This window comes from Lolium perenne, chromosome 3 (assembly GCF_019359855.2).
Source record: "Lolium perenne isolate Kyuss_39 chromosome 3, Kyuss_2.0, whole genome shotgun sequence".
NCBI lineage: Eukaryota > Viridiplantae > Streptophyta > Magnoliopsida > Poales > Poaceae > Lolium > Lolium perenne.
Genome location: NC_067246.2, coordinates 113,763,466 through 113,789,108, shown reverse-complemented (window position 1 = coordinate 113,789,108; position 25,643 = coordinate 113,763,466). Strand labels below are relative to the sequence as shown.

The 25,643-nt window shown below is 44.0% G+C and overlaps 1 protein-coding gene and 1 long non-coding RNA gene across 10 annotated transcripts in view; one reads left to right on the top strand and one right to left on the bottom strand.

Annotated features, from left to right (window-relative positions):
- LOC127342228 (uncharacterized) overlaps positions 1–19,801 on the bottom strand; it is a 43,533-nt gene extending 23,732 nt beyond the window's left edge. Inside the window, exons 1-6 of one of the 9 annotated variants that reach the window (XR_011755267.1) lie at positions 19,259–19,801; positions 17,412–18,965; positions 17,230–17,307; positions 16,377–17,132; positions 16,085–16,219; positions 15,698–15,982 (exon numbers count right to left, since the gene is read on the bottom strand). This is a non-coding gene — a long non-coding RNA (uncharacterized lncRNA). Of the gene's footprint in view, positions 1–15,697; positions 15,983–16,084; positions 16,220–16,376; positions 17,133–17,229; positions 17,320–17,411; positions 18,966–19,253 lie in introns of those variants that run through there. The other 8 variants (XR_007876406.1, XR_007876405.1, XR_007876409.1 and 5 more) reach the window with 8 other exon arrangements.
- A 3,038-nt stretch (positions 19,802–22,839) lies between these two features.
- On the top strand, positions 22,840–25,643 carry LOC127339577 (uncharacterized). Its single transcript, XM_051365414.1, has 3 exons — positions 22,840–24,046; positions 25,062–25,267; positions 25,372–25,643. The coding sequence occupies exons 1-2, from the start codon at positions 22,840–22,842 to the stop codon at positions 25,208–25,210; spliced, it is 1,356 nt and encodes a 451-aa protein (XP_051221374.1). The 3' UTR covers positions 25,211–25,267; positions 25,372–25,643.

Below are 25,643 nucleotides of genomic sequence, written 5' to 3'. Positions count from 1 at the left end.
GCGGCGCGGGTGACCCCCTGGGCGCGCCAGCCTATGGTGTGGGGGCCCCAGCCGCCTCCTTGCGCCGCCTCTCCGCCTATATATTCGTCCCTGACCTAAAAACATCGACAAGTTCGACGGAAACAGAGAAAACCATCCAGAGCCGCCGCCATCGCGAAAGTCCAATTCGGGGGACAGAAGTCGCTGTTCTGGCACCCTGCCGGGACGGGGAATTGCCCCCGGAGCCGTCTCCACCACCGTGATACGTCTCCAACGTATCGATAATTTCTTATGTTCCATGCCACATTATTGATGTTATCTACATGTTTTATGCACACTTTATGTCATATTCGTGCATTTTCTGGAACTAACCTATTAACAAGATGCCGAAGTGCCGATTCTTTGTTTTCTGCTATTTTTGGTTTCAGAAATCCTAGTAAGGAAATATTCTCGGAATTGGACGAAATCAAAGCCCAGGGGCCTATTTTTCCACGAAGCTTCCAGAAGTCCGAAGGAGAGACGAAGAGGGGCCACGAGGGGGCCACACCCTAGGGCGGCGCGGCCCCCCCTTGGCCGCGCGGCCCTGTAGTGTGGGGCCCCCGTGCCGCCTCTTGACCTGCCCTTCCGCCTACAAATAGCCTCCGTGATGAAACCCCCAGTACCGAGAGCCACGATACGGAAAACCTTCCAGAGACGCCACCAACACCGATCCCATCTCGGGGGATCCAGGAGATCGCCTCCGGCACCCTGCCGGAGAGGGGAATCATCTCCCGGAGGACTCTACGCCGCCATGGTCGCCTCCGGTGTGATGTGTGAGTAGTCTACCCCTGGACTATGGGTCCATAGCAGTAGCTAGATGGTTGTCTTCTCCCCATTGTGCTATCATTGTCGGATCTTGTGAGCTGCCTAACATGATCAAGATCATCTATCTGTAATTCTATATGTTGCGTTTGTTGGGATCCGATGAATAGAGAATACTTGTTATGTTGATTATCAAAGTTATATCTACGTGTTATTTATGATCTTGCATGCTTTCCGTTACTAGTAGATGCTCTGGCCAAGTAGATGCTTGTAACTCCAAGAGGGAGTACTTATGCTCGATAGTGGGTTCATGCCTGCATTGACACAGGACGATGTGACAGAAAGTTCTAAGGTTGTGTTGTCTTGTTGCCACTAGGGATAAAACATTGATGCTATGTCTAAGGATGTAGTTGTTGATTACATTACGCACCATACTTAATGCAATTGTCTGTTGCTTTGCAACTTAATACTGGAGGGGGTTCGGATGATAACCTGAAGGTGGACTTTTTAGGCATAGATGCAGTTGGATGGCGGTCTATGTACTTTGTCGTAATGCCCAATTAAATCTCACTATACTCATCATGATATGTATGTGCATGGTCATGCTCTCTTTATTTGTCAATTGCCCAACTGTAATTTGTTCACCCAACATGCTGTTTGTCTTATGGGAGAGACACCTCTAGTGAACTGTGGACCCCGGTCCAATTCTCTTTACTGAAATACAATCTACTGCAATACTGTTCTACTATTTTCTGCAAACAATCATCTTCCACACAATACGGTTAATCCTTTGTTACAGCAAGCCGGTGAGATTGACAACCTCACTGTTTCGTTGGGGCAAAGTACTTTGGTTGTGTTGTGCAGGTTCCACGTTGGCGCCGGAATCCCTGGTGTTGCGCCGCACTACATCCCGCCGCCATCAACCTTCAACGTGCTTCTTGGCTCCTCCTGGTTCGATAAACCTTGGTTTCTTTCTGAGGGAAAACTTGCTGCTGTGCGCATCATACCTTCCTCTTGGGGTTCCCAACGAACGTGTGAGTTACACGCCATCAAGCATATTTTCTGGCGCCGTTGCCGGGGAGATCAAGACACGCTGCAAGGGGAGTCTCCACTTCTCAATCTCTTTACTTTGTTTTTGTCTTGCTTAGTTTTATTTACTACTTTATTTGCTGCACTAAATCAAAATACAAAAAAATTAGTTGCTAGCTTTACTTTATTTGCTATCTTGTTTGCTATATCAAAAACACAAAAAAAATTAGTTTACTTGCATTTACTTTATCTAGTTTGCTTTATTTACTGTTGCTAAAATGGCCAACGCTGAAAATACTAAGTTGTGCGACTTCACAACCACAAATAATAATGATTTCTTATGCACACCTATTGCTCCACCTGCTACTACAGCAGAATTCTTTGAAATTAAACCTGCTTTCTTGAATCTTGTTATGCGAGAGCAATTTTCTGGTGTTAGTTCCGATGATGCTGCTGCCCATCTTAATAATTTTGTTGAACTATGTGAAATGCAAAAATATAAAGATGTAGATGGTGATATTATTAAACTAAAATTGTTCCCTTTCTCATTAAGAGGAAGAGCTAAAGATTGGTTGCTATCTCTGCCTAAGAATAGTATTGATTCATGGACTAAATGCAAGGATGCTTTTATTGGTAGATATTATCCCCCTGCTAAAATTATATCTTTGAGGAGTAGCATAATGAATTTTAAACAATTAGATACTGAACATGTTGCTCAAGCTTGGGAAAGAATGAAATCTCTGGTTAAAAATTGCCCAACCCATGGATCGACTACTTGGATGATCATCCAAACCTTCTATGCAGGACTAAATTTTTCTTCACGGAATTTATTGGATTCAGCTGCTGGAGGTACCGTTATGTCCATCACTCTTGGTGAAGCAACAAAGCTTCTTGATAATATGATGATCAACTACTCTGAATGGCACACGGAAAGAGCTCCACAAGGTAAGAAGGTAAATTCTGTCGAAGAAACCTCTTCCTTGAGTGATAAGATTGATGCTATTATGTCTATGCTTGTGAATGATAGGACTAATATTGATCCTAATAATGTTCCGTTAGCTTCATTGGTTGCACAAGAAGAACATGTTGATGTAAACTTCATTAAAAATAATAATTTCAACAACAATGCTTACCGGAACAATTCTAGTAACAACTATAGGCCATATCCTTATAATAATAGCAACGGCTATGGTAATTCTTATGGGAATTCTTACAAAAATAATAGGAGTTCACCCCCTGGACTTGAAGCCATGCTTAAATAATTTATTAGTACACAAACTGCTTTTAACAAATCTGTTGAAGAAAAGCTTGGGAAAATTGATATACTTGCTTCTAAAGTCGATAGTCTTCTTCTTGATGTTGATCTTTTGAAATCAAAAGTTTTGCCTAATGAGAATCATCATAATAAAATTGTTACTACAGCAAATGCCATTCAAGTTAGAATTAATGAGAATATAAGATTAATGGCTGAATCACGTGCTAGGTGGGATAGAGAAGAAAATGAAAAACTAGCTAAAGAGAAGAATGTAGCTAAAGTTTGGACTATTACCACCACTAGTAATGCTAATGCTACACATGTTGCTGCACCTCCTACTAATACTAATAAAAGAATTGGTGTTAGCAATGTTTCCACTTCTAATGCAAAGCGCGAAAAACTGCACAAAGCTGCTAAAAGCTATTAAAGCTGTGATAAAGCTGCTGAAATTTTTTCCAACATTGGGGATGATGATCCCATTGCTTTAGATTATAATGGTTTGAATTTTGATGATTGCCACATCTCTGAAGTTATAAAGTTCTTGCAAAAACTTGCTAAAAGTCCTAATGCTAGTGCTATAAATTTGGCTTTCACGCATCATATTACAAATGCTCTCATAAAAGCTAGAGAAGAGAAACTAGAGCGTGAAACCTCTATTCCTAAAAAGCTAGAGGATGGTTGGGAGCCCATCATTAAGATGAAGGTTAAAGATTTTGATTGTAATGCTTTATGTGATCTTGGTGCAAGTATTTCTGTTATGCCTAAGAAAATTTATAATATGCTTGACTTGCCACCGCTGAAAAATTGTAATTTGGATGTTAATCTTGCTGATCATTCTACAAAGAAACCTTTGGGTACGGTTGATAATGTTCGCATTACCGTTAACAATAACCTTGTTCCCATTGATTTTGTTGTCTTGGATATTGAATGCAATGCATCTTGTCCCATTATATTGGGAAGACCTTTTCTTCGAACTGTTGGTGCTATCATTGATATGAAGGAAGGTAATATAAAATATCAATTTCCTCTCAAGAAAGGTATGGAACACTTCCCTAGAAAGAGAATGAAGGTACCTTTTGATTCTATTATGAGAACAAATTATGATGTTGACACTTCGTCTCTTGATAATACTTGATACACACTTTCTGCGCCTAGCTGAAAGGCGTTAAAGAAAAGCGCTTATGGGAGACAACCCATGTTTTTACCTACAGTACTTTGTTTTTATTTTATGTCTTGGAAGTTGTTTACTACTGTAGCAACCTCTCCTTATCTTAGTTTTGTGTTTTGTTGTGCCAAGTTAAGCCGTTGATAGAAAAGTAAGTACTAGATTTGGATTACTGCACAGAAACAGATTTCTTTGCTGTCATGAATCTGAGTCCACCTCCCTGTAGGTAGCTCAGAAAATTAAGCCAATTTACGTGCATGATCCTCAGATATTTACGCAACTTTCATTCAATTTGAGCATTTTCATCTGAGCAAGTCTGGTGCCATTTTAAAATTTGTCAATACGAACTGTTCTGTTTTGACAGATTCTGCCTTTTATTTCGCATTGCCTCTTTTGCTATGTTGGATGAATTTCTTTGATCCACTAATGTCCAGTAGCATTATGCAATGTCCAGAAGTGTTAAGAATGATTGTGTCACCTCTGAATATGTCAATTTATATTGTGCACTAACCCTCTAATGAGTTGTTTCGAGTTTGGTGTGGAGGAAGTTTTCAAGGATCAAGAGAGGAGTATGATGCAACATGATCAAGGAGAGTGAAAGCTCTAAGCTTGGGGATGCCCCGGTGGTTCACCCCTGCATATATTAAGAAGACTCAAGCGTCTAAGCTTGGGGATGCCCAAGGCATCCCCTTCTTCATCGACAACATTATCAGGTTCCTCCCCTGAGACTATATTTTTATTCCATCACATCTTATGTGCTTTTTCTTGGAGCGTCGGTTTGTTTTTGTTTTTTGTTTTGTTTGAATAAAATGGATCCTAGCATTCACTTTATGGGAGAGAGACACGCTCCGCTGTAGCATATGGACAAGTATGTCCTTGGTTTCTACTCATAGTATTCATGGCGAAGTTTCTTCTTCGTTAAATTGTTATATGGTTGGAATTGGAAAATGATACATGTAGTAATTGCTATAAATGTTTTGGGTAATGTGATACTTGGCAATTGTTGTGCTCATGATTAAGCTCTTGCATCATATGCTTTGCACCCATTAATGAAGAAATACATAGAGCATGCTAAAATTTGGTTTGCATATTTGGTTTCTCTAAGGTCTAGATAATTTCTAGTATTGAGTTTGAACAACAAGGAAGACGGTGTAGAGTCTTATAATGTTTTCAATATGTCTTTTATGTGAGTTTTGCTGCACCGATTCATCCTTGTGTTTGTTTCAAATAAGCCTTGCTAGCCTAAACCTTGTATCGAGAGGGAATACTTCTCATGCATCCAAAATACTTGAGCCAACCACTATGCCATTTGTGTCCACTATACCTACCTACTACATGGTATTTTCCGCCATTCCAAAGTAAATTGCTTGAGTGCTACCTTTAAAATTCCATCATTCACCTTTGCAATATATAGCTCATGGGACAAATAGCTTAAAAACTATTGTGGTATTGAATATGTAATTATGCACTTTATCTCTTATTAAGTTGCTTGTTGTGCGATAACCATGTTTACTGGGGACGCCATCAACTTTCATTGTTGAATTTCATGTGAGTTGCTATGCATGTTCGTCTTGTCTGAAGTAAGGGCGATCTACACTGAGTTGAATGGTTTGAGCATGCATATTGTTACAGAAGAACATTGGGCCGCTAACTAAAGCCATGATCCATGGTGGAAGTTTCAGTTTTGGACAAACATCCTCAAATCTCTAATGAGAAAAGAATTAATTGTTGTTGAATGCTTAAAGCATTAAAAGAGGAGTCCATTATCTGTTGTCTATGTTGTCCCGGTATGGATGTCTAAGTTGAGAATAATCAAAAGCAAGAAATCCAAATGCGAGCTTTCTCCTTAGACCTTTGTACAGGCGGCATAGAGGTACCCCTTTGTGATACTTGGTTAAAGCATATGTATTGCGGTGATAATCCAGGTAGTCCAAGCTAATTAGGACAAGGTGCGGGCACTATTGGTACACTATGCATGAGGCTTGCAACTTATAAGATATAATTTACATGATGCATATGCTTTATTACTACCGTTGACAAAATTATTTCATGTTTTCAAAATCAAAGCTCTAGCACAAATATAGCAATCGATGCTTTTCCTCTATGAGGACCATTCTTTTACTTTCAATGTTGAGTCAGTTCACCTATTTCTCTCCACCTCAAGAAGCAAACACTTGTGTGAACTGTGCATTGATTCCTACATACTTGCTTATTGCACTTATTATATTACTCTATGTTGACAATATCCATGAGATATACATGTTATGAGTTGAAAGCAACCGCTGAAACTTAATCTTCTTTTGTGTTGCTTCAATGTCTTTACTTTGAATTATTGCTTTATGAGTTAACTCTTATGCAAGACTTATTGATGCTTGTCTTGAAGTGCTATTCATGAAAAGTCTTTGCTTTATGATTCACTTGTTTACTCATGTCATATACATTGTTTTGATCGCTGCATTCACTACATATGCTTTACAAATAGTATGATCAAGATTATGATGGCATGTCACTCCAGAAATTATCTGTGTTATCGTTTTACCTGCTCGGGACGAGCAGAACTAAGCTTGGGGATGCTGATACGTCTCCAACGTATCGATAACTTCTTATGTTCCATGCCACATTATTGATGTTATCTACATGTTTTATGCACACTTTATGTCATATTCGTGCATTTTCTGGAACTAACCTATTAACAAGATGCCGAAGTGCCAGTTGCTATTTTCTGCTGTTTTTGGTTTCAGAAATCCTAGTAAGGAAATATTCTCGGAATTGGACGAAATCAAAGCCCAGGGGCCTATTTTTCCACGAAGCTTCCAGAAGTCCGAAGGAGAGACGAAGAGGGGCCACGAGGGGGCCACACCCTAGGGCGGCGCGGCCCCCCTTGGCCGCGCGGCCCTGTGGTGTGGGGCCCCCGTGCCGCCTCTTGACCTGCCCTTCCGCCTACAAATAGCCTCCGTGACGAAACCCCGATGCCGAGAGCCACGATACGGAAAACCTTCCAGAGACGCCGCCAACGCCGATCCCATCTCGGGGGATCCAGGAGATCGCCTCCGGCACCCTGCCGGAGAGGGGAATCATCTCCCGGAGGACTCTACGCCGCCATGGTCGCCTCCGGTGTGATGTGTGAGTAGTCTACCCCTGGACTATGGGTCCATAGCAGTAGCTAGATGGTTGTCTTCTCCCCATTGTGCTATCATTGTCGGATCTTGTGAGCTGCCTAACATGATCAAGATCATCTATCTGTAATTCTATATGTTGCGTTTGTTGGGATCCGATGAATAGAGAATACTTGTTATGTTGATTATCAAAGTTATATCTACGTGTTATTTATGATCTTGCATGCTTTCCGTTACTAGTAGATGCTCTGGCCAAGTAGATGCTTGTAACTCCAAGAGGGAGTACTTATGCTCGATAGTGGGTTCATGCCTGCATTGACACCTGGGACAGTGACAGAAAGTTCTAAGGTTGTGTTGTGCTGTTGCCACTAGGGATAAAACATTGATGCTATGTCTAAGGATGTAGTTGTTGATTACATTACGCACCATACTTAATGCAATTGTCTGTTGCTTTGTGATACGTCTCCAACGTATCTATAATTTCCGATGTTCCATGCTTGTTTTATGACAATACCAACATGTTTTGTTCACACTTTATATCATTTTTATGCGTTTTCCGGAACTAACCTATTAACAAGATGCCACAGTGCCAGTTCCTGTTTTCTGCTGTTTTTGGTTCCAGAAAGGCTGTTCGGGCAATATTCTCGGAATTGGACGAAATCAACGCCAAACCTCCTATTTTCTCCGGAAGGCTCCAGAACACCGAAGAAGAGTCGGAGAGGGGCCAGGGGGCCACCACACCACATGGCGGCGCGGGCCAGGCCTAGGCCGCGCCGGCCTAGGGTGTGGAGCCCCCAGGCACCCCCCTGCGCCGCCTCTTCGCCTATAAAACCCCTTTCGACCTAAAAACACCGTACCAATTGACGAAACTCCAGAAAGACTCCAGGGGCGCCGCCGCCATCGCGAAACTCCAATTCGGGGGACAGAACTCTCTGTTCCGGCACCCTGCCGGACGGGGAATTGCCCCCGGAGCCATCTCCACCGCCGTCTTCACTGCCATCTTCACCGCCATCGCTGCCCCCATGATGAGGAGGGAGTAATTCACCCCTGAGGCTGAGGGCTTCGCTGTAGCTATGTGGTTCATCTCTCTCCCATGTACCTCAATACAATGATCTCATGAGCTGCTTTACATGATTGAGATTCATATGAGTTTGTATCACAATTTATCTATGTGCTACTCTAGCAAAGTTATTAAAGTAGTTCTATTCCTCCTGCACGTGTGTAAAGGTGACAGTGTGTGCACCGTGTTAGTACTTGGTTTATGCTATGATCATGATCTCTTGTAGATTGCGAAGTTAACTATTGCTATGATAATATTGATGTGATCTATTCCTCCTACATATGCATGAAGGTGACAGTGTGCATGCTATGTTAGTACTTGGTTTAGTCTATTGATCTATCTTACACTATAAGGTTACTTAAACATGAGCATTATTGTGGAGCTTGTTAACTCCGGCATTGAGGGTTCGTGTAATCCTACGCAATGTGTTCATCATCCAACAAAAGTGTAGAGTATGCATTTATCTGTTCTGTTATGTGATCAATGTTGAGAGTGTCCACTAGTGAAAGTGTAATCCCTAGGCCTTGTTCCTAGATACTGCTATTGCTACTTGTTTACTACTGCTGCGTTACTACTGCTTGTTTACTGTTTACTGTGTTACTACTGCTGCAATACTACCACCATCAACTACACGCCAGCAAGCTATTTTCTGGCACCGTTACTACTGCTCCTATATATTCATACCACCTGTATTTCACTATCTCTTCGCCGAACTAGTGCACCTGTTTGGTGTGTTGGGGACACAAGAGACTTCTTGCTTTGTGGTTGCAGGGTTGCATGAGAGGGATATCTTTGACCTCTTCCTCCCTGAGTTCGATAAACCTTGGGTGATCCACTTAAGGGAAAACTTGCTGCTGTTCTACAAACCTCTGCTCTTGGAGGCCCAACACTGTCTACAGGAAAGGAGGGGGAACGTAGACATCAAGCTATTTTCTGGCGCCGTTGCCGGGGAGGAAAGGTAAAAGGTACTCACACTCCGGACCTCGGCTACCAAGCTATTTCCCGGCGCTGTAAGTACTCGAAGCTATTTCCTTTAGATCCTGCAATTGCATCTTTTTGTTTCTTGTTTTACACTAGTAAGGCATAATGGAAAACATCTGTGAACTCTTTGTACTATTTCCTGAGTCAAGACATGAATGGTTTAATGCGAAAATAAAAAACCCTATGGAACCTTATTTGCATGCTAGAAGCAATGATATTAGTATGAACACTTTGAACACCATTGTTGCTAATGATATGGAAAATTCTAAGCTTGGGGAAGCTGGATTTGATGAGCATGATCTTTTTAGTCCCCCAAGCATTGAGGAGAAAATTTTCTTTGATGATACTTTGCCTCCCATATATGATGATTATAATGATAGTGGTCTTTTGGTGCCACCTACTATGGAGAGTAAATTTTGTTGTGATTATACTATGCCTCCAACACTTGATGAGAATAATAATGATAGCTACTTTGTTGAATTTGCTCCCACTATTACTAATAAAATTGATTATGCCTATGTGGAGAGTAATAATTTTATGCATGAGACTCATGATAAGAATGCTTTATGTGATGGTTATATTGTTGAGTTTGCTCATGTTGCTACTGAAAGTTATTATGAGAGAGGAAAATATGGTTGTAGAAATTTTCATGTTACTAAAACACCTCTCTATGTGCTGAAATTTTTCAAGCTACACTTGTTTTATCTTCCTATGCTTGTTACTTTGCTCTTCATGAACTTGTTTATTTACAAGATTCCTATGCATAGGAAGCATGTTAGACTTAAATGTGTTTTGAATTTGCCTCTTGATGCTCTCTTTTGCTTCCAATACTATTTCTTGCGAGTGCATCATCAAAACTGCTGAGCCCATCTTAATGGCTATAAAGAAAAGAACTTCTTGGGAGATAACCCATGTGTTATTTTGCTACAGTACTTTGTTTTATATTTGTGTCTTGGAAGTTGTTTACTACCGTAGCAACCTCTCCTTATCTTAGTTTTGTGTTTTATTGTGCCAAGTAAAGCCGTTGATAGAAAAGTAAGTACTAGATTTGGATTACTGCGCAGTTCCAGATTTCTTTGCTGTCACGAATCTGGGTCCACCTCCCTGTAGGTAGCTCAGAAAATTAAGCCAATTTACGTGCATGATCCTCAGATATGTACACAACTTTCATTCAATTTGAGCATTTTCATTTGAGCAAGTCTGGTGCCATTTTAAAATTCGTCAATACGAACTGTTCTGTTTTGACAGATTCTGCCTTTTATTTCGCATTGCCTCTTTTGCTATGTTGGATGAATTTCTTTGATCCACTAATGTCCAGTAGCATTATGCAATGTCCAGAAGTGTTAAGAATGATTGTGTCACCTCTGAATATGTTAATTTTTATTGTGCACTAACCCTCTAATGAGTTGTTTCGAGTTTGGTGTGGAGGAAGTTTTCAAGGGTCAAGAGAGGAGGATGATATACTATGATCAAGAAGAGTGAAAAGTCTAAGCTTGGGGATGCCCCGGTGGTTCACCCCTGCATATATCAAGAAGACTCAAGCGTCCAAGCTTGGGGATGCCCAAGGCATCCCCTTCTTCATCGACAAATTATCAGGTTCCTTCTCTTGAAACTATATTTTTATTCGGTCACATCTTATGTGCTTTTCTTGGAGCGTCGGTTTGTTCTTGTTTTTGTTTTTGTTTGAATAAATGCTTGTGTGGGAGAGAGACACGCTCCGCTGGTTCGTATGAACACATGTGTGCTTAGCTCATAATATTCATGGCGAAGGTTGAAACCGCTTCGTTAAGTGTTATATGGTTGGAATTGGAAAATGCTACATGTAGTAATTGCTATAATGTCTTGGGTAATGTGATACTTGGCAATTGTTGTGCTCTTGTTTAAGCTCTTGCATCATATACTTTGCACCTATTAGTGAAGAAATACATAGAGCTTGTTAAAATTTGGTTTGCATGAGTGGTTTCTCTAGAGTCTAGATATTTTCTAGTGAGGTGTTTGAACAACAAGGAAGACGATGTATAGTCTTATAATGCTTGTAATATGTCTTTTATGTGAGTTTTGCTGTACCGGTTTATACTTGTGTTTGCTTCAAACAACCTTGCTAGCCTAAGCCTTGTATCGAGAGGGAATACTTCTCATGCATCCAAAATCCTTGAGCCAACCACTATGCCATTTGTGTCCACCATACCTACCTACTATGTGGTATTTTCTGCCATTCCAAAGTAAATTGCTTGAGTGCTACCTTTAAACAATTCAAAATTTATCACCTCTGATTTGTGTCAATGTTTTATAGCTCATGAGGAAGTATGTGGTGTTTATCTTTCAATCTTGTTGGGCAACTTTCACCAATGGACTAGTGGCTTCATCCGCTTATCCAATAATTTTGCAAAAAGAGCTGGCAATGGGATTCCCAGTCCCAAATTAATTAACAAAAATAGACACTCCTCCATGGTATGTGATTGTTGGACGGCACCCGAAGGATTCGGTTAGCCATGGCTTGTGTAAGCAAAGGTTGGGGGGAGTGTCATCATCATAATAAAACTAAAATAAAAAGGCACTCCTTCATGGTATGAGATTATTGGCAGGCACCCGAGGATTCGGTTAGCCATGGTTTGTGAAAGAAAGGTTGGAAGGAGTGCCACCCAAAAATAAAATAAAATGGGAGCCGCTCTTTGAAGGTTTGCCTGGCAAGGGGGTTAGAGTACCCGCTACCATTCGTTGACAACAACAAGCACCTCTCAAAATTTTACTTTTTATGCTCTCTATATGTTTTCAAAACCAAAGCTCTAGCACAAATATAGCAATCGATGCTTTCCTCTTTGAAGGACCATTCTTTTACTTTTATTGTTGAGTCAGTTCACCGATTTCTCTCCACCTCAAGAAGCAAACATTTGTGTGAACTGTGCATTGATTCTTACATACTTGCTTATTGGATTTGTTATATTGCTCTGCATTGACAACTATCTATGAGATATACATGTTACAAGTTGAAAGCAACCGCTGAAACTTAATCTTCCATTGTGTTGCTTCAATACCTTTACTAAGAATTTATTGCTTTATGAGTAACTCTTATGCAAGACTTGTTGATGCTTGTCTCGAAAGTACTATTCATGAAAAGTCTTTGCTATATGATTCAATTGTTTACTCATTGCATTTACATTGTTTCGAATCGCTGCATTCATCTCATATGCTTTACAATGGTATGATTAAGATTATGTTGGTAGCATGTCACCTCAGAAATTATCTTTTATCGTTTACCTACTCGAGGACGAGTAGGAACTAAGCTTGGGGATGCTGATACGTCTCCAACGTATCTATAATTTCCGATGTTCCATGCTTGTTTTATGACAATACCAACATGTTTTGTTCACACTTTATATCATTTTTATGCGTTTTCCGGAACTAACCTATTAACAAGATGCCACAGTGCCAGTTCCTGTTTTCTGCTGTTTTTGGTTCCAGAAAGGCTGTTCGGGCAATATTCTCGGAATTGGACGAAATCAACGCCAAACCTCCTATTTTCTCCGGAAGGCTCCAGAACACCGAAGAAGAGTCGGAGAGGGGCCAGGGGGCCACCACACCACATGGCGGCGCGGGCCAGGCCTAGGCCGCGCCGGCCTAGGGTGTGGAGCCTCCAGGCACCCCCCCTGCGCCGCCTCTTCGCCTATAAAACCCCTTTCGACCTAAAAACACCATACCAATTGACGAAACTCCAGAAAGACTCCAGGGGCGCCGCCATCGCGAAACTCCAATTCGGGGACAGAACTCTCTGTTCGGCACCTGCCGGACGGGGAATTGCCCCCGGAGCCATCTCCACCGCCGTCTTCACCGCCATCTTCACCGCCATCGCTGCCCCCATGATGAGGAGGGAGTAATTCACCCCTGAGGCTGAGGGCTTCGCTGTAGCTATGTGGTTCATCTCTCTCCCATGTACCTCAATACAATGATCTCATGAGCTGCTTTACATGATTGAGATTCATATGAGTTTGTATCACAATTTATCTATGTGCTACTCTAGCAAAGTTATTAAAGTAGTTCTATTCCTCCTGCACGTGTGTAAAGGTGACAGTGTGTGCACCGTGTTAGTACTTGGTTTATGCTATGATCATGATCTCTTGTAGATTGCGAAGTTAACTATTGCTATGATAATATTGATGTGATCTATTCCTCCTACATATGCATGAAGGTGACAGTGTGCATGCTATGTTAGTACTTGGTTTAGTCTATTGATCTATCTTACACTATAAGGTTACTTAAACATGAGCATTATTGTGGAGCTTGTTAACTCCGGCATTGAGGGTTCGTGTAATCCTACGCAATGTGTTCATCATCCAACAAAAGTGTAGAGTATGCATTTATCTGTTCTGTTATGTGATCAATGTTGAGAGTGTCCACTAGTGAAAGTGTAATCCCTAGGCCTTGTTCCTAGATACTGCTATTGCTACTTGTTTACTACTGCTGCGTTACTACTGCTTGTTTACTGTTTATCTTGTGTTACTACTGCTGCAATACTACCACCATCAACTACACGCCAAAAGCTATTTTTACGGCACCGTTACTCTTGCTCCTATATATTCATACCACCTGTATTTCACTATCTCTTCGCCGAACTAGTGCACCTGTTTGGTGTGTTGGGGACACAAGAGACTTCTTGCTTTGTGGTTGCAGGGTTGCATGAGAGGGATATCTTTGACCTCTTCCTCCCTGAGTTCGATAAACCTTGGGTGATCCACTTAAGGGAAAACTTGCTGCTGTTCTACAAACCTCTGCTCTTGGAGGCCCAACACTGTCTACAGGAAAGGAGGGGGAACGTAGACATCACTTTGCAACTTAATACTGGAGGGGGTTCGGATGATAACCTGAAGGTGGACTTTTTAGGCATAGATGCAGTTGGATGGCGGTCTATGTACTTTGTCGTAATGCCCAATTAAATCTCACTATACTCATCATGATATGTATGTGCATGGTCATGCTCTCTTTATTTGTCAATTGCCCAACTGTAATTTGTTCACCCAACATGCTGTTTGTCTTATGGGAGAGACACCTCTAGTGAACTGTGGACCCCGGTCCAATTCTCTTTACTGAAATACAATCTCTTGCCAATCTTTGTTCTCTTGTTTTCTGCAAACAATCATCTTCCACACAATACGGTTAATCCTTTGTTACAGCAAGCCGGTGAGATTGACAACCTCACTGTTTCGTTGGGGCAAAGTACTTTGGTTGTGTTGTGCAGGTTCCACGTTGGCGCCGGAATCCCTGGTGTTGCGCCGCACTACATCCCGCCGCCATCAACCTTCAACGTGCTTCTTGGCTCCTCCTGGTTCGATAAACCTTGGTTTCTTTCTGAGGGAAAACTTGCTGCTGTGCGCATCATACCTTCCTCTTGGGGTTCCCAACGAACGTGTGAGTTACACGCCATCACACCGTCTCCACCGCCATCTTCACCGCCATCGCTGCCTCCATGATGAGGAGGGAGTAATTCACCCCCGGGGCTGAGGGCTCCGCTGTAGCTATGTGGTTCATCTCTCTCTCTATGTGATCTAGTTGAATATCATCTATGTGCTACTCTAGTGATGTTATTAAAGTAGTCTATTCCTCCTCCATGATGTAATGTTGGCAGTGTGTGCATCATGAATTACTTGGTTTATGCTATGATTGTGATCGATCTCTTGTAGATTATGAAGTTAACTATTACTATGATGGTTTTGATGCGATCTATTCCTCCTTTCATAGTGTGAAGGTTACGGTGTGCATGCTATGTTAGTACTTGGTTTGGTGGCGTTGATCTATCTTGCACTCTAAGGTTATTTAAATATGAACATTGAATATTGTGGAGCTTGTTAACTCCGGCATTGAGGGTTCGTGTAATCCTACACAATGGTGTTCATCATCCAACAAGAGGGTGTAGAGTAGTCCTATTATGTGATCATTGTTGAGAGTGTCCACTAATGAAAGCAGGATCCCTGGGCCTTGCTTCCAAACATCGAATCTCCGTTTGTTTACTGTTTTGTTGAATGTTTACTCGCTGCCATATTTTACTCAGATTGCTATTATCACTCATACTCATCCATATTACTTGTTTCTCACTATCTCTTCGCCGAACTAGTGCACCTATTGTATTAGGTGTGTTGGGGACACAAGAGACTTCTTGCTTTGTGGTTGCAGGGTTGCTTGAGAGGGATATCTTTGACCTCTTCCTCCCTGAGATCGATAAACCTTGGGTTATCCACTTAAGGGAAACTTGCTGCTGTTCTACAAACCTCTGCTCTTGGAGGCCCAACACTGTCTACAAGAATAGAAGCTCCCGTAGACATCAAACATGCACAAACAATAATCTTCAATTATGTATCAGAAAAAAAAAATCAGTGAGTAGGATGCTAATTAGGGGCTGTGTTCAAGAAAATTAGGCTAGACAAATATCCTGTTATAATAAGTACAACCAGACTTTGCATTTTTAGTCTAGTAGTAGAACAAAAATAAGAATCACCAAGAGGGCAGATATAAGAGGTGCAATCTAGCTAGTATAGAAATAAAAAGGGAAGGGTTTACTTAGATTCTACACCCTCTGTTTCAAAAGCTTTGGCAATTTCGGTCTCCTGGCCAACATAATACACCATAATTTCAGTCTAAAAATAATAACTTCCATGATTTAAAGGGACAAAAATAAGACTTAATACGAATCATCAAACATTTGCTACCCGTATGTCATTCTATTCTTCCCTGAAGACCTCTGCCTCTTGGTCCACATACCAGAACGACTTTGGGGCTGCCACGGTACTCTTAAATGCTCGGCTATGATGACAGAGCACATTCTCAATATCCGTCGTAAATTCCTAAGAAAATAAGCCGACACGGTGAAACAAATGTAGAAGTAGGCGCCGCAATTTCAGCAGCACGAAGTACATGTAAAAAAGTGCACACACTCATATGTAATCAATAACAAAAAAGCAAAGCACGTACACATTCAGCAGCACGAAGTTAACCTTATACCTACGGGAAATTTCTGATGGATCTTTATGCAGGAGCTGACCACTCGAACTCATGCAGTCAGCGAAGCTCAATTTCCACATTTGTGACAGGGGAGAAGTCCAAACAAATCAGCCAAAGTGACCAGCGGAATGAACCAGAGATGAGGCACGATCGCACGATCCGTCAGACTCACATAGGCAACTTCTGGACGGAAGATCTGTCTGACGCTGACCATGCCATGCTCGTGCATTGATCTTTTCCCTCCCCTCTGGCTAGCTTCTCTCCGGTGCTGGTCGTCCCCGTCACTTCCAATCGAGCTCGCGCACGATGTGGCCACTGTGTAACCCGCGTCTCTGCCAACGACGCCGGGAGGCAAGTCAACCTAGAGAAGGCGCATCTGGCAACCTGACTGTAACAGGAGCCAACTGGCGCGCCACCATGTCCACCGACAATGGCTCGATCTGAAAACCCCCAATGCAGTGCGAGTCGTTGCCGGGTATGACAACACTGGCCCTCATGGTTCGGGTCTTCGTTCAGTGGCGGCAATTGCTGCCATTATCCGCCACTTTATTCGTCGGGCAAGGCACCTAGAAGGGAGCATCCATGTCCGACCGGATCCTAAGCAGCCCCAATGTATCCAGCTATGGACGCCAGCGCCGACAGCCGCGGCTTCCTCGTTGGTCGCCACCTTGCTTGATCTGTCCTCTGTATCGTCCATAGGGTATGTATATATACACCTTCACATAGCTAATTTGCATGTCCTTTGTACCGTTTGCTCTAAAATATTGTAAACAATTAGAGCAGTTTTTTTTAAATGTTTTGCTACAGTTGTCGTTCTAAATTAACTGAAATTGAAGAGAGATGTTTTTATTACTCTAGAAAATAAGTGCACTGCCACCGGACTTGCCTCCTCGTACATCATATAAAATCATAACAGAGAATCCATAACTCCCTGCTTACACAACTACTTGTATGTATCTAAGTTTGATCAATATAAAAATTGGGCAATGGATTAGCAAATGAAACAATTGTGCATTTTCATGGCTTCTACCGTACCTTTGCATCTGCACAAAATCCCCAGATAAATTTCGTCTCCATCCATCCATTGGGCTTGATAATTGGTATCAGTGTCATGATGGTTAGAGAAAGATCCCAGTTTGATACAAAAACAATCAACAAAGCAGGAAAATAATTCTCCACAGCCAGTTGAAGTGTCCCCCGCAAGCCCCCTGAATTTTGATGTATCAACTGATAGCCTTCTCTGATTGGAACACTTGATTTCTCCATATTGAGCACCTTCTGAATTCAGTCTCATATTTTCGATCAACTTGCACCGGCCACCGAAAAGAAGTATGATCCTACAGGGAGTGTCAGTGTAATTGCAAAGATAGGGAATATCACTCCACGGAGAGGGAGTTTCTGTTGTATTTCTTCAACTATCCTCGAGTAACAAATCCTGGCGTCCACGACGTATTGCTGGTAGGAGGTGTGGGCTCAGCTCCACTTGGATCAGGAATCTGCAGCTCCGGCAAAACGAAGCCACGACAACGACGAGTATCACAATTTCGCCTGAAGCATTCTTCAGAAGTACTCTAATTCGATGGACATGCCCTTTGCCTAACCGGTCATCCATCGATATATCCAAGAAAAGCAAGCACTCGGACACGCAAGTCCTTCTAGGCCGCCATCCAACAGCTCATTGCTATGATGTGGGTCATCTCCACGCAAGTCCAGTGCAGATCAGGGCATCATTCATTGCTGCAGCGACTACTATCCAAAGTGCTGATCTATACCATGTGAACTGTTGTATGGCAAAACACGAGCAGCCGAGCAGGTTGTTTGACCTAAACATGCATGTACACACAAAAAAAAACATGTAACCATCACGGATCCAGACTCTGATACACTCCGACGTGCAACCAAGCCTAGCTAAGATGTGACTAACTGAATTTAGGTCTCTACTGACATGCCGAACACATCCAACCTTCTCCAACAAATTCAACCAGTTGTAAACTAATTAATTAAGAAAAAGTTGGACAATGCAATTGCTCCCATCAAGTTAGTGCATTATTTTTGCAGTCAAAGATAAAGTATGTCTTCAGTAGCCCAAACACTATAATTTAGTATTAGCTTGCAATATATCTAACGTGTTGCAGTTAGACTGAATACCGGTAGTATGGTTGAGGGGCGGAGGGCCTTGGAAGCGAAATTGGGCTACAACCCCCCTTCGAAAAGTACCCTAACCCTAACCCTAACCACAATAACATGCCTTTTTTCTCGAACGATGGTGATGTTTCCCATTACTTCTAGCTTCGCAAGGTCGCTAGAAACCAGACCGAATAAGAAGTCCAGCCCATGCTCAATCCACGTACAATAGGCAAGCTCGCCCTTTTGCCGAACTCGGCAAAAGCATGAGCAATTGTATTACAGTTTGTCCGAAAAAATAACAAGTCAAAAGATTCAAATTAAAGGATGAGCTTCTTGGTTCACAGAAAAGAACACCAAAATCTGAGAGGTCGACTTGAATACAACCATGTGAACTCCAAAATTTTCAACACCTTACCGTTGATTGCTTCAGCATGGAGGTGTAATCATGCTTGCCAGCAGACCCTGCCAAAAACACACCTTGGTCACACCGGATGACAAAGCCCACTTAGTGTCTAAATATGCTCGAAAATAGCCATAGGATTAGGAAATTCAGTTAGTTTTTTTTTTTGCATGTAGGGAATTCAGTTAGTTTCAGCCGCACATCTTCCAGGTTGACCTGCTTAACCAACTTTGCAATTTTGAAAGCATTTAGCCTGAGACAACATTGGGCATCCAGTATCCAACTCCACATGTTTCATCGTAATATTTAAATGAGTGGCAAACTTTTAATCAACATAGAAAAACGCGTACCTTACCTGGCAACTTGAAAGACCAGAACTTGTTCCACTGCATTGCAATTTGCAAAGTTTGGCACTGAACTTGATGAACTCGCATCTCTGGTTTTTTTAATGTCGCATTGAGCTTGCAAACTTTTAACCACCAAATCCCCCTCGATCTCTCCCAGATCTAGGCGGGCAAGCCCTGGGCGCTCGCCCGAGCACCTCCACACCGCCGCCTTCCATCAGCCGGCGTCAGATGCAAGCCCTTGCTACTGCTCCGCGCGAGAACGCCCGCCTAGCAGCTCCTCCCGGCCGCAGACGGAGCAGGAGGCGGTGGGAAGATCGAGGGGACAGGACGCACCACACATGGTGGGTCGGTGGCCTGGAGGGGTGGATGTGTTCTGCGGGTACGGCTCCGTGGACCTGCTGCCATGCGATCGTGCTTCATGCACGGGCATGCTGAGCTAAAGGCGAGGATCCCGTGGGAGATTTGGATGTGCGGTTTTCACGGGTTGACGAAGGGGAGCAGAACATTATGTTTTCACCGGATTGACGAAGGAAGCATCAATTTGCGAGGCGCGGTTTTTTTTTTTTGAGAGCAACCACATATTTCATTAATCGAAAATCAAGTTACATGAAGCAACACATGTGGAAACTAAAAGACAAACCGGGATAAAATGATTATCCTGAATTTGCAGATAAAATCCTAAAAGATCGAGAAATACAAAACGATCCCTAGGGTTTCCTGCAACCACCGTAGCCAGCGGCCGCCGTCCAATTCCAACGCCGCCGAGACGAACGCAAGAAGAGACGCCGAGCCTCCACCATTGCAAGATCCAAAAGAGCACCATTGCCAACGAGGCTTTGTGAGTCGATGAACAGGCCTGCTGTAAGCAGCGAGGCACATGTCGCTGTGGCACGTCGACCGGGGGACGTCCCCGTGCTGTCTTGGACCAAGATACGCCGCCTCCCATCGACGAAGTCGGAGAAGAACGGCATATCCACCACCTCCGGACCAACATATTCGCTCCAGAAGAACCACCTCGCCCCGGCCCCCAGCGCCATCGTGGACAACGACAAACGCCAGTGACACGTCGAGAAACAGATCTCGCCAGATCTGAAGAACGGCGCGGTTTGCGGGACGACGAAGACGACCAAAAGTTTGACGTATTGCTGGTTGAGGCAGAATAAGGAACTTCGTCCTTTTTAAGTTTTTAACTACTAGAGATACCCATAAGTGGGTGTACTGGCTTTAGACATGGGCATAGTAAGGTCAACTCTAATTTCAAAATTAATTAATTGACTAATAACCCTGTTACCCAAGATAAGTTTTGCAGAGGGGGGTATAGTGAAGGAAGCCTGATAATTGAATAGGGCAATGTTTTTGCCGTCGTTTAAGAAAAAAAATCAGGGAGAGCCTGTTGCAGTGCTGCTTGACCGCTGCCTTCATTTCTCAAGGATTATCAACACCCAGTACTACCAAATACAGTATGTTAACATGAACAGTCGAAACAAAATTTGATCGCCGGCCATTGCCCTTGTATCAAAAAAAGGTCGACTTGTCAATATCACACGGCCGCGGCAGGATCGGTTCCTGCAGAAGGCGGCCCGCGGCAGAGCGGGCAGGTATCGTTCTCCCGCAGCCACTCGCCGACGCAGGCGTCGTGGAAGTAGTGCATGCACACCGGCAGCACCCTGACGGTCTCGCCGTCCTCCATCTCCGACAGGCACACCGGGCACGTCGCCTCCCGCCACCCGTCGGCCCTCAGGTACGTGCACACCAGCAGCTCCTCCGTGGCCACCGCCGGCTCCCGAGTCCCGCCGCGCGGGACGGAGGAGCCCGACGACGTCCCGTCACGATACCTAGTGCGCATTGGCGGGGGCGGCGCCTGCATCCGCAGGACCGCCAACGCCGCCTGCAGACTGGCCGAGGCGGACGCGCGACGTCGGCGCTCCGCCAATTCCCGACGGCGCGCGCGGGCGGCACGGCGGTGGGTCCAGAACAGCACGACGATCAAGGCCAAGACGACGGGAGCAGCAACGGCCAACGCGATTTGGGTTGAGTCGCCGGAGCTGTGGCCCGACGTGGACATCGTCAAATCGATCGCGAGAACAGCTTAACTACATGGAGCGGGTTGCATAATAAGGGAACTACTTAAGCAGGTCGTAACCAAATCCAGGATTAACCATTTGGAGGCGCGCGTACTTTATTGTTAATAAGGTCACAGTGATGCCATATGGATTGACGCCGGCTGACAGGCGAGAAACGGTCTACGCGGCACAGCCGGCATGCGGCCTGCGTGGTGAGACAGAAATTTTCAACATCGTCAGTCCACTAATTGATCTTACAGCAAAGGTAGCTAGGGTAAATGTAGCATGTTCATAAGGTTGTCCCGTTGGTGAACCATAGGGTGTCAAGGTGGGATCCAAGTGGGATCTCACTTTTAGTGTATTTTACCTTTTGTAGTTTAAAATTTTATGTCAAAATTTACACTACAAAAAACAAAATGTAATACAAGTGAAACTTAGGTGAAATCCCACTTGACACCCTAGTGAACCAGTAAATCAAAATCTTGAAAAATATCAGAGGTAAGTAACAGCTCGAGCTCAGGGAGTCTGATTTTTCTTTGAAAACTTCAAAATCTTCACTTCACTATTTCAGAAGTTTAGAAAAAAAAAATCCAAGTACACAGATGTCTGTAGTATGCATGTATATTTTGTACTCTCTCTAAAAAAATGATTTTTTAATAATTCGCAAAAGGGATTTTTTAATGTGTACTTAAAGCGACTTTGTTATATTTTGTGTAGCCTAAAATACACCATATTTTTAACATAATTTTACACATTTATAGAAACCATCTGGTATAACACATTTTTAAGACACTATAGCCCATGTGAGTGGTCGTACCAGAAATTTCGTAACAAACAGTCCATACCACGATGATATATATGGAGCCGAGGTGGTAATTTCATAAAAAAGGAAGAACGTATTATTTCAAGTTACAAGAAAATATATTGTAAATGTATGGATACATACATTCGAAAACATGCCAATATAATTCTCATAGAAATAAATAACATTAAATGTGAAACTGTGAAATGCGTTCAATCTGAAAAAAAGGTCCTATACATCTAGAAAATCTAAAAAAAAGTAGGGCAAGCTCAAAATTTCCCGAAATTTCAAAAATCCATGTGATGCTGTTTGCAATACACCCATATGTCAAACAAATGAAAAAAGTAAAATGCCCTAAAAATATTTACCAGTTCTAATATAGGTGAGAAACTGAGGGTTTGGTTTGTTATAGATCAAAAAACAAAATATGTGAAACTGCTTTGGAAGTATCCAACAGGCATAAAATTGCTTAAACCGCAATATATATTTGCTAGAACATTTGAAAACGCTCTCCCTAGTGAATCAAATGTGAAATAGGAAATATCCTTAAAATACTAAGCCAGCTCAAGACATTTGACTGACCAAATTATGCCACACCCACACACAAGGCATGCTACTTATACCAGTAGCATGCTGCTTTCTTTGACTCCGCCGCCCTGCGCACCTCGCCTCGCCACCTCTCCTCCATCTTTTCCTGCCTCGCCTCCGCCTCCACCGCACCGCAATGGCGTTGCGCCAAGTCCGCTTGCTCGCGGCGAGGGCCGCCGCCCTACCCGCCTCCCTGCGCCAGCGACCCACCCGATCGCCGCTCTCCGCTCCGTCGCGGGCCCAGACCCAGACGGCGGCCTCGGCCTCGTCCTGGGCCATCCTGGGCAGCATCCCGCGGGTCGCCGCCGCCGATGGCGCCGACGTCTCCCTCGCGCTCACGCCGCCCCCGCGCGTCTCCATCCTCACCGTCTCCCCGCGCGTCTTCCCGGAGCCCGTCACGCCGCAGCACTTCCCCTTCATCCTCGCCGCCGACCCCTCCGGCCTCCTCCTCCTCCAGGCCACCCTGGGCCGCCCCTGGACCCGCGAGGCCACCCTAGGCCCCGACGGCTACTTCAAGTCCGTCACCTGGCACAACTCGCTCCCGCGCTACTTCGTGCTCGACCCCGCCGCCGACTCCGCCTCCGCGTTCCAGCTCCCCGACCCCGACGACGCCATCATGCACCAGGCCCTCCTCGGCCTCATCGCCTCCCCCGCCGGCTACATGGTCGCCGAGCTGCGGCCCCTCATCGGCAGCGACAAGGCCACGCTCCTCTGCTTCTCGTCCGAGACGGGGACGTGGGTCAGCAAGCCCGTCCATTACCCGCTCCCGCCCCGCCACTTGGCGCCCATCAACGTGCTCTCGCTCCACGGGCGCCTCTGGTGGGTCGACCTCGAGTGGGGCGTCATCACCAGCGACCCCTTCGCCGACCACCCGGTCCTCCGCTTCGTGCCCTTCCCGCCGGACAGGGTGCTCGGCTGCAGGGAAGCATGGGGCGTGGCCGACATCTACCGTTGCGTCGGGGTCAGCGCCGGCAAGCTCAGGTTCGTCGACACCATGTACATGGGCCCTATCATCGGCGGCACTCCCGACATCACCGTGTGGACGCTGCCCGGCCCGGACGCCACGGAGTGGACGCTGGAGCACCAGGTGAGCTTTGGAGACATCTGGGCCGACGACAGCTACAAGGCCACCGGGCTGCCCGTCGACATCCCCGCGCTCGCACTCATCCATCCCGACGACCCCGACATCGTCTACTTCTTCCTGGAGGAACACATCTTCGCCGTCGACGTGCGTGCCCGCAAGGTTGTCGACTGCAAGGTCTACCATCTGGTTGCGCCGCCCAGGTGCAAGGTCGCCAGCCGCTTCGTTCGCGCTTGGAAGCTTCCGCAGCCACTTCCCTCAGGTTAATCCTCATCTCATTCTCCCTGCTCTAGGCTTGTACTACACCACTACTGGCGTTCAGTTGCTATGCGAGTAGTGTACATGTCTGCACAAGTACCAAATTACAAGCTTGTGAACTTAGCTAACTGCATTCTATCTGCATATGTCTGCACAAGCATGCTAAGTGAATAATCTGTCCAACCATGTGTTAAGTGGGTAAATGCAGAGATTCATTATCTTAGCCTCTATAATTGACACATATAGCTGACAGTTCATCACAAGTAAAACATGATTTTTTTTGTGGTTTGTGATTACAGATCTGAAGTTTATATTTTGCTGTGCTTGAGCAAGACCTTAGAGAGGCTGTGTTAATCCGTGTTTTCTTTGACATTACTTTCCATTGCTAGCATGATATATACCTCAGTTGGTGCATCTAAATAGCAATTCTACATTAAAGTACTCATATGCTTGATCTACATTAATTATGTCCTGATATGTCCAGTGGCTCACGTATTTTTGACTAATATTGCCTGTCTTAGCATCTTAGGCTAGCTATTCAGTAATTCACCTAACTGACATAGTTGATGGTTTGTACACTAGTAAAATATATATGTTGTTCTTCTTAAAAGCATGGCCTAGAGGCTGCAATAATCTTGGTTTGCGGCCATGAAATGATGCGCATGACGGCAACATAGATTGTATGCTCTGTACAATGTTGTGTGCCTTGATGTTAATAGCTAGCATCTGCTAGTAGATGTTGATTCTTATTAGTACGATGCTTGATTGATTGGTACATGTATGTAAGATTTTAGTTGTGCCAAAAGTAGCTTTGGAACTAGACCATCAATAATACTTTTTTCAGATATATGTAATTGTGTTTTGTTTGGATTTACTTACCGCTGGTAGCAAGACATACATCTCAGTTTGTGTCATCCAAATAGTAATGCTACGTTAAAAGTACTCATATTTTGATCTACAATATATCCAGACATGTCGAATGGCCATTTGTTTTTGACTAATACCGATTGTCTTTCAAGGGATGCTTGACTGGTCTAATGACCCCATCTTGACTGAAAGAGACAAAGCACCTCATGGGATTTACCCCCTGGAGGGCCATTCCATGCTGTGCAGGGAGACCTTCAAGGTGAGGGCCATTCCATGTTGTGCAGGGAGACCTTCAATGTGAGATCAATTCGAGGAGCATGAAGCAGGATGTGTTTATTCTTAACTGCCTCCTAGCTAGGTGAGCTCAATTCCTCACATCACGTATGCCTTCTTGCTCTCGCATCCAGCTTCTTGCAACTGCAGTACTAATTTTGGGTATGCCCCAAATTTCCTTTGATCCAGGTGAAATTAGTGCTGAACTGAAGTTATGGAATGGTCTCATCGGATGGGATAGTAGTGGCATGCATGTTTTTGTGGCCGCTAAGCTCTTGACTCAAACGCTGAACATGTCGTTTTTTGGTCTGTCAGATGATGCTAGGATACTGGAACGGCATCGATCGCTTAGTTTATCGCTTCTAGGATGGAACACTGATGCTCAGAGTAGTCTGACCTTGGTGAACTGTGGGTGCTTCCTTTGATCATTTGAAACTATTGCAGTGAAATGATGCTCTTCA